We start from the raw sequence: 9998 nt of genomic DNA, 5'->3' as shown, positions 1-9998 counted from the left end.
GTACACCAGCTTGCAAAATGCTAATATTTAATCGGCCAATCATGTGGCAGCAACTAAATTACATTCATGGCATTTGGCAGACGCTCTTATCCAGAGCGACGTACAACTAAGTGCATACCCATAACCAGGGGTAAGTGCGCTGAAAGACCCTAAATGCAGACATGGTCAAGAGGATCATTTGTTTTTCAGGCTAATGTCAGAATGGGGAAGAAATGCGAAAAAAAAACCTGATGGGTCGAAGCTGACCGGAAGGTGACAACGCAACTAAACACGCATTACAACAGTGGTATGCAGAAGAGCATCTCTTAACACACAACGGTTGGTTAGGCTACAGCAGGAGACTTAAGTCTAATAAAGTGCTCACTGATTGTATCTACAACTATCCCAGTAGAAAACGAGAGAAATGGTTGGTAAAATGAAGGCTAACGAAACCATGGAAAATTAAATAGATACGTTATACAGTGAGTCATCTAAATGGCAACCCTCACAAATTTTTCACATTACAGAGAAACTAGCTAGAGTACATCATTGTGGCCTAGAAGAATAATTATAAGCAGTGTAGTTAGGCCTACCTACTTTAAAAAGGAAAAAGGCGCCAACGCACCAGCTACACCACGTGTGTGCTGTGTTACATCATTAAACTTAATTTAATCAATTAAAAGCTTTCTAGAGCCTAGACAAGGCTTGAGTAGTTCCAATTGCTCCGATAGTATATTTTTACGCTCACGACGCATCACTCGACCACCACTACAATCGAATGGGTTATGTGCATTCTTTGTTTTATTCATGTTTTTATTATTATAGCCAATAACTCTGGCAACAGCTTAACAAAGTTTATAATTTTGTCAGTTTATTAAATATAGCCGTTGTACTAGGCTGCATTTAATGACAATCCCCATAACATGTGGGAACAAAATAGCGACCTTTAGGTTGGCAGCCGTATTTGTTTTTGTGGATACATTGAACGTATTGTTAAAAGTCTACGTTTGGCGTACAGATCATGAACTATTGCAAGGGTTCTCGGTCCCTTTGTAATAATAATAATAATAATAATAATAATAAATTAATGAATTAATGAATTAATGAATTAATGAATTAATGAATTAATGAATTAATAAATAAATAAATAAATAAATAATAAAACAATAATAATAAAATAATAATAATAATAATAACAATAATAATAATAAAAAAGGAATTTTACGCTGCTTTGAGAATAGTATCTTATTATGCGCGGACTTCAAACTTCGAAACCCCTTCCATTTACATTTACATTTTGTCATTTGGCAGACGCTTTTAATCCAAAGCGATTTACAAGTGCATAGGTTCTACCATAAATCAAATCATCCCATCCAGAACTAGCAAAATACACATGAAATGCTGTTCTAAACATAGTCGTCATCATAAGTGCAATTTTTTGCATCGTAAGTGCAACTCCTTCCAGGAGTTCTGATTCACAGTGGTGATTAAACACAAAGGGAGTAGGTCGACCTGTGAATTCGTTCTTTCCCAGTTAATCTGCATCACAGTCGCTACAAATCGGAATGTGATCCCATTGTTAACCTGCCTCCTTCCACGTAGATCTATTAGGATGAGACCCTATCGCTGCTTTGTGGCAAGTGAGATCGGTGTCCAGGGAAAGAAATCCAGGGACAAATCCCACGTCGGCCTACATCACCAGACAAATGCGAAAACCCAAGGGAAATGTTTCGTGTTAGAAATATAGCATGTCAATATAACAAAGTTTCCTATTTGAGTATAAATTGATTGCAAAGCCTTTGTTGCAACAACTGAAGTCTGCGGGAGTGTGCGGGACTCTCCTAGATTTTGGCATGAGATACCTGCTGATACCTGGGAGAGGTCATAAATCTCCCGGAAATACGTCTTAATATGCAGGGGGTATCCCCGGTCGTAATGTCGCACCTCCCCGACACGTCGCGGAAATGCCCGAGTTACACGTTTATAGGTGAGCAGCGCCTGCAAACGTTAGCTCAAGTCATTAAAATTATTATGAATACACAGTATGACACATTAATCAGATCTACCTATCCAAAATCTGAATTGTTTTCAAAATCAATGTGAAATCAGCATAACCTAAACGGTGTCTGTTCCATAGTCGCCCTCCACATCACACCTAATCGATCATCCAATAAAATCATTGACAAAGCCGACCAGGCAACTCACTCAAAGACGACCTATCGAAAGACCATGGTTATCTGAGACCGGAGGAGTTTGAGAATATAGTGAGATATAGATTAGTCAGACTACACTGAGAGTTTGATATTTACGATGTGAGAAACTTTAGATAGATTTTTCGCATAGGTTTGTTTTTGGATAGGTGGTCTTTACGGATTTACGCATAACCCGTACGACTGCGATAGTTGAATAACTTGTTATTTATTATCTTACCCAAAATCTCGAGATTGAAGTTAGAAAGTTGAAGTTGGAGAGAATAGACGGCGCCTGGATCAGCGAAATATTTGCTCGTTCAAAATGATTACATTTAAAACGTACCGCCAGCGTATCAAGCGTTTGCAAAGGTAGCAATTCGTATAATTTCGGGTTCCAACATCGGTAATGGCTACGACGACGCGAAAATTGTCCTTATAGACACAATATACATAGACAAAAACAAACTTGTCCATCCGAAACAGAATCTACCAGAAATATCTATAAATACCTGTAAGGTGAGTTATCGTTATTCTCCCCTCTATTGTGCTGTAAATTTGCATGCATCAGTAATGCGTGGAATGAAATAACCTTCAACGTGCTGAAGTGATGTTGCTGTAGCCTAAGAATGAGTTGCTGTTTTTTAATGTCTTTTTAAATTAATGTTCTGCATGCCAGTGGTATAGCAAGCCTTCTTATTTGAATTGGAATTATGGAAGAAATTCCAGTAATGTATTCCGTCGTTGCTTTTGTTTTGATCTGTGAACTTTGTGAACTTTGTGCAGCAGACGACACAAGTTAACTGAGTAAGAAAATGCCATTTAACTGTGGTGACCACGTAGTACTCATTTACTGCAAGGTTGTAAGCAACTCAGAATTTGAAAAAGTACAACCCTCATGTATATTTGAATTATCATAAAAGGTTCACAGTAAAAAGACACGCACGCGCACACACACACACACACACACACACACAAACAAACAAACACAATAAGCAGTTCGGGGAGGTTCTGTTGGTAGATAGCTCAGGCACACTGGTTAATTATATGCTATCGTAGGCGTAGCTGTGTCTTGGTGGGTTATATCCATGAATGTATATGAATAAGACAATACATCATTCACTATTTTAGGCTGATCTCGTGATTTTTTGTAAGATATGGCCCGTTCCTCTCTTGGAAAAGCAGATGTTTCTACTTAATTTTTCCCTTTGATACTCATATTTTATAGTCTGGCGGTCTCACGTCCCCAGTTGCCTCAGCCCACCATGAGACACTGAGATCAGGCCACCTTTGCCGTTTGCATGTGTTTGCTTGCTGGTACTGATTATACCACATTTTACAATTGCAGTCATTTACAAAAGGAAAGTGCCGTTCTGTGCCGATTACAGTAATTGCACTTCCTCATGTGCACTTCCTCTGTCTGATTCTAAACGGCACTATACAAATAATGACAAATAATATACAGATGATGATTGATGGACAAATTAGAGACATGGATAGGGTGTTTGACAGGAGCTGTTAATGATTAGCCCATTATCCTCAGAGCCATCACCACGAGTTCCCCTTACGTGCAGTCTTATGTTTATATTCTAATATAGCAATCGGGGGCTTTATATGATTTCCCTGCTGAAAGTCCCAGCTGAGACCATCTGGCATGAAGCTGGTTTAAGCTGTGTTTTTGACACTTCTAGCTGGCCAAAGCTGGTCTGTGGCTGTTCTCTGGCTGGTCAAGCTGGTTAAGCTTGAAGAGTAAGATGGTGGTCAACTGACTAGCTGACTGTATAGGCTGGTCAGCTGGTGAAGAGCTAGTTGACAAGCTGTGTCAAAACTCAGTTGAAACCAGCTTGGCCAGTTTAAGTTGGTTTCAGCTGGAATTTTCAGCAGGTTTTGCTGATCAAACTTGTCTAATGGGCAAAAAATGGAAGAGATTGAAATTCAGTGTTACTTATCAGAACACACCTTAAACAGCTCGGCTGAAATGTGTAACTGAAACAAAGCTTTTTTTTGTTTGTTTTACTTTCCATGTGAGTATGGGGCAGCATTGATTCCCGTTCAGACTTGCCACGAAGAGATGTGTAAGGCATGAAATGAGGGTTTGTGAAAATGTGTGTGTGTGTGTATGTCTGTATACTGTGAGCACCATAACTCAGTGGACAGTGACACTGTTGTTATTTTGGTTCTGTACTCTAGAACTTTGAGTTTGATACAATGTCAATGAGGTTGACATGCAGACTGTCAGCTTAAATTTGAGGGTATTTTCATTCATATTGGATTAACTGTTTAGAAATGACAGCACCTTTTGTACGTGGTCCCTCATTTTATGGTTCTACAATTATTTGATTCAACCTCATTGTCATTGTATCCTTTCACACTCAAAGTGCTAGACTACAAAGTACAAAAGCAAAATAACAAGAAATGTGTCACTCTCCAATGAATTACGGTGCTCACTGTATGTGTATGTTTAAGTGTGAGTGCACAATTGGAATGTGTGAGTTTGTGCATGCGTTTATAGGCTTGCGTGCGTGTGTTGTTGGAGGAGGAAGAGAAGGGGTGGAAAGAAGGAAATTCAGTGCTCATACCTGACTAATGGCAATGGCAAAACATGGAATCACAGCTCAAAAGCAGGGCTCCGGTCACATGTTCGCAGGGTAGCTAAAATGGACGCTTAGTCAGAGTCAGCAGCACGCTCCCTCCGCCTGGTCTTGTACTCTTCACCTCTGGCTCGGCGTCTCCCCGGCCCTTTAGCTGATAAAAGCCACAAAGGGGGAGGTATGCAGGGCAGAGATAGGACTGCAAGCACAAACAGGAGAGCGGGAGTACAAGCCTATCATCTCTAACAGTGAGTCAATTATTGAACCAAACCACACGGGCATGTTACCTGATAGCAGGTTCTATATCTTTGAGGACATGTGAATGCTTATTAGTCGTGGATGTTTTGTGCGTGCACCGGACAGACTCTCATCCTTATTTACTTAATCTAGTGTCCTGTTGCAACTCAAAGCACACAAATTTGCATTGCTTTTTTGATGTTAATTTTATTCTGTGTTGGGTATTGATTCTTTTTCAAGAAATCATCAAAGAATGTTCAGAAATTAAATGAACCGCATTCCATTGCGAGTTTTTGTAGTTTTTTTACATTTATTTATCTTTTAATGACATTTTCTCCTTGCTTCCCCTTGTCACTTTTTCAGATGGCTCCACCTGTATTCCCACTGTCCATATTATTGACTACACTTCCCATGATTCTCTGCTACCCAAGCTCGTTCATGGACCTGAAGGACAATGCCCGTAAAACTTACCTCATTACATAATTCCCATCATCTCAGATTAAACATGTTTACTCTTACAGATCACAAATGTAGTTCCAAATGGCTAAACTGAGTTTGCTTTAAAAAAGTTGAATGACTGATCATCATCCTGTTTCTTTTTGATTGGTTGCTTCCTATGGAAGGGAGTTAGTTTTTATAGTGCTTTGTGTGACTCAGGTAACAAGTCCTCGATCCGGTTCTTGGCGGTTGGAGACTGGGGCGGGTTGCCTTTCCCCCCGTACATCACCCCGATCGAGAAGGCTACAGCACGGGAGATGGGGAAGGTTGCCCAGCAGCTGGGGGCTGACTTCGTGCTGGCTCTGGGAGACAACTTCTACTACAAGGGGGTGGACAGTGTCCATGACCCCAGGTTCCAGGTAAGACACGGTTTTCAGAACAGAAAAATGTCTTTAAAATGTTAAAGAAAATTTGATACTAATTTCAAAAACACATTTCAGAACAGCAGGAAAACATGTGAATGTGAAAAACCCAGCTATGTCGACCGTCTCACTGTATAAAATGTGGCGGTTGCTAAACAATAAAATATTGATAAGGTAAGCTGATTTTGTTGTCTCTTATGATTTAGCAAGAAGAAGTAAGCTTGCTCTGATGTGTGTCTCCCAGGACACCTTTGAGAACATCTTTACCGCAGACTCCCTGAACATCCCTTGGTACGTTGTTGCTGGCAACCACGACCACGCGGGAAACGTGAAGGCTCAGATTGAGTACAGCAAGCTGTCTGAGAGATGGTAAGCAGTCACTGTCCGTAGAGAAGAAGTAAAGATGGATGCAGACATCTCTTTTATTTAAATAGGAAAGGTGGAGGTGGTTGAGTTATGGGCTAGAACTCATATCTGTGGGAGTAGTTACGAAAGTAATCTTTGAGTAATCTTAGTTCTAGTCAGAATTTTTGAATTTTTATCCGAGGTTAAAACCTGGATTAAGACTGAAGGAGATGGTAAAGCGTAGAAGCTCTCAAGGAGGAAATACTTCATTTTACATGCACACGCATCTTCTCTATCTGTGTTTGTTTCTATCCTGTGATGTTTCTTGTGTAAATATTATGGAAAGCAATTCTTGGTTTGTAAATATTGATAATGCTGCTCGATGTGTATTGCCATTTGTAGCTGAATTTGTGTTTTTTTATGTACAGTACATTCACTTACAGCTAATTTTTCAGCAATGCAATGAGTTAATTGTTCAGAAATTAATGTAATATTGCACACTATCCCTTTGACATAAGCAAAAAAGGGATTTTGTTTCTGCTCATTACATTTCTGTCGTTAATGTTATTTTACTTTTCTACCCTTGTCCCACACCTCCACCCTGCCCTCCCTCTCCTCCACCCTACCCTCCACCTCCTCCACCCTGCCCTCTCTCTCCTCCACCCTGCCTTCCCTCTCCTCCACCCTGCCCTCCACCTCCTCCACCCTGCTCTCCATCTCCTCATCTCCTCCACCCTGCCCTCCACCTCCTCCACCCTGCTCTCCATCTCCTCCACCCTGCCCTCCACCTCCTCCACCCTGCCCTCCCTCTCCTCCACCCTGCCCTCCTTCTCCTCCACCCTGCCCTTCTCCATCACCTCCTCCACCCTGCCCTTCTCCATCACCTCCTCCACCCTGCTCTCTATCTCCTCCACCCTGCCCTCCCTCTCCTCCACCCTGCCCTCCCTCTCCTCCTCCACCCTGCTCTCCATCTCCTCCACCCTGCCCTGCCTCTCCTCCACCCTGCTCTCCATCTCCTCCACCCATCAGGCACTTCCCGAACTACTACTACGAGCTGAACGTGCGCATCCCGCGCAGCGACAGCATCCTGACCATCCTGATGGTGGACACGGTGCTGCTGTGCGGGAACTCGGATGACTTCGAGGACCAGAAGCCCCGGGGGCCGGCGGACAGCGTGGAGGCCAATCGGCAGCTGCAGTGGATCCAGAAGAGGCTGGAGAGATCCAAGGCCGACTTCCTGCTGGTGGCAGGGCACTACCCCGTGTGGTCTGTGTCCGAGCACGGCCCCACCAAATGCCTGCTCAGGCAACTGCGCCCCCTGCTGGTCAAACACAAGGCCACGGCTTACCTCTGTGGTCACGACCACAACCTCCAGGTTAGCCTACCGCCATTACTGTTTTTATTTTTACTGTATGGGAGCATCAAGATCAAAATGAGTCACTTGGTGTGTTGTGTGTGAAAGGTTACCAGCGAACAGGCAGTAATGCTCCTGAAATCCCAAAAAGTTAACTCAGAGGCAGCCCCTTTCACAACTACGAAAGATAGCTGAAGACAAGGATTCATTATTTCAAGAGAAACTGAATCATCTCCACGTGTAAATCACACAATTGTGGAACAGAGACATTCATGCCAAAAACCAAGTTTGATGTATCGTTTCAAATGATCAAGCTAATGTGTCATATACTATATCACAGCTAGCAACTGACAACGAAATGTATTGGACATTGAGATAGTTTCTCAGCCCTGAGGTATATTGATATTTTTGTGCATATGTGGACATGTTTGATTGTTATTGGCAACCCAAAAAATGAAATTTATTGATTTACTCTCAGCGCAGGCAGTCCTGTGCTGGTGCTGGCTCCTCTTTTTCGACATTCTTAAATGTGTGAAATGATTTTCTGCACTGTGACCATCTCCGACCCGACTCTAGATGTGAGTGGAAATAAGGTGGACTCACCCAGACGTCTGCGACAGACATAAAATAGTTCCTTCAGTTCCTCTTTTGTCATTAATCTTTCCGATTCTCAACTAGCTGCTGAAAGGTCACGAGTGCTGAGCAAGCCTTGTGTGTGCACTCTGTACACGTGATACTATGTGCATTTTCAAAAGGAGTTACAAAAGGATTGGCATCATTTCTTCTAGAGGTAGATTTTATAATGCAGTAGACAGAGGTTTGTTAATGACAGGAATGAAGTATATAAGCGGCCTGCACACTGAATACGACACACTAGTAAAACAAAAAACGAGTCACAGTGTACAGACAGTTTATTTACTTAATTGATTTCTCTGTAACACAACACTGCCATATACATGACATAACATGTCAGAAGATGGCTTACCAGATGATGTCAGTTGATGTCAAATGATATAAAGCTGTCATACTTATTGATAAATGCTATGACAAATGTTATGGTCATAAAATTGTTTTATGTTTTATGTTACTTGACATTAGCTGACGTCATCTGTTATGCCATCTTCTTAGTTTCAGTTGAGCACACTGTCCTGTGATTATTTGTGTTCATCACAGGACCCAGGTAGACAGGGGAAAAGATTGTTAAAATGTTGTCTGAAGTAAAGAATGTGAAGCTGCAGTAAGAGAAACCTGACCTGATTGAGCTTGCCTTACCCCTCCAGTACCTGCTGGAGTCCGGGGTGGGCTACGTGGTCAGCGGGGCGGGAAACTTCATGGAGGCAGACATGAGTCACCGGCGGCACGTGCCCCACGGCTCGCTCAAGTTCTTCACCGGGGAGACGTCCACCATGGGCGGCTTCGTGCACGCCGAGGTCACCAAGAAGAGCATGGACCTCACCTTCTTCCAGGCCCGGGGAACCTCACTGTACCGCACCAGCCTGCCCCGCCGGAACATCGACACGCCAGACAACGAGGTTTAATGGGACAGACACACACACACACACATGCAGACATGCACACACACGCACGCATGTATACATGCATACACACACACACACATACACCCATACACACACACGCATGCAGGCATGCAAACACACACACACACATGAATGCAAACACACAAACACATGCAGGCATGCAAACACACACAAATACAATCACATTCCCTGAGTGAGGAGTGACATGCACAAAGACAGGCAGCAGAATACATGCTCTGAGACACTAGTAATAGCACACAAACCTCATTTGAAATCAAATGCAATGCATAGAGTGAATCACATTTATAAAGCTACACACCTGCTTGAACAAGATGCTGCATCAGTACATCCCAAACTTTGAAACACGGTATTTTCAGTGATTAAATGTAATTTTCTAAATTCAGTTTTAACTTCATATGTGGGCTAACAAATTACATTTAACAATGAATTCATTATTAGTGTAATCATTTTGTTTTAGTCTCCTTGCCAGATAGCTTTAAATTTGTGTTAGTTTTAAAATTTGTGCACTAAAATAGTGTCTGTCATTTCACCACAGATTGGATATAGCAATACAAATACTATCATCTGATTAGAGTGCAAGTTAAAATACCTAGGATTGATTTAAAAAGATAACTGGTTATAGATGTCAACACATATGAATAAAATAATCTTACCATTCTCGTGTGATTGGACCCACTCAACATATGATTTTATTTTACATTTTGCACCGTAATTTATGTGAATATTCCAATCCGTTGTCCCTTAAGAAAATGGAATGAGGCTGTTATATTTGTATGCTGGTGATTTGAATTTTTAAATTATACATACTAAATCACATTCCTGCTTCACACTACTCTTCAATGACAAAATCTGTAATGAATATATGTGAAAGTGCATAATTGAAC

The 9998-nt window shown here is 41.8% G+C and overlaps 1 protein-coding gene across 1 annotated transcript; it reads left to right on the top strand.

Moving 5' to 3' along the window:
- The first annotated feature begins 2504 nt into the window (after window positions 1-2504).
- On the top strand, window positions 2505-9813 carry acp5a (acid phosphatase 5a, tartrate resistant). The gene is made up of 6 exons (XM_061231382.1): window positions 2505-2687; window positions 5360-5456; window positions 5654-5853; window positions 6101-6225; window positions 7231-7576; window positions 8836-9813. The coding sequence occupies exons 2-6, from the start codon at window positions 5360-5362 to the stop codon at window positions 9091-9093; spliced, it is 1026 nt and encodes a 341-aa protein (XP_061087366.1). The 5' UTR covers window positions 2505-2687; the 3' UTR covers window positions 9094-9813.
- The last annotated feature ends 185 nt before the right edge of the window (window positions 9814-9998 follow it).

Source organism: Conger conger, chromosome 2, assembly GCF_963514075.1.
Source record: "Conger conger chromosome 2, fConCon1.1, whole genome shotgun sequence".
In the NCBI taxonomy this organism is placed as follows: domain Eukaryota; kingdom Metazoa; phylum Chordata; class Actinopteri; order Anguilliformes; family Congridae; genus Conger; species Conger conger.
This window is presented reverse-complemented; position numbering and strand designations above follow the sequence as displayed.

Bases quoted from the DNA above. Each gene is read 5' to 3' on its own strand.
- acp5a (XM_061231382.1), top strand. From the start codon at position 5,360: ATGGCTCCACCTGTATTCCCACTGTCCATATTATTGACTACACTTCCC. The intron at 5,854-6,100 runs GTAAGACACGGT...TGTGTCTCCCAG, and splicing joins TCCATGACCCCAGGTTCCAG to GACACCTTTGAGAACATCTT. The intron at 7,577-8,835 runs GTTAGCCTACCG...TTACCCCTCCAG, and splicing joins GTCACGACCACAACCTCCAG to TACCTGCTGGAGTCCGGGGT.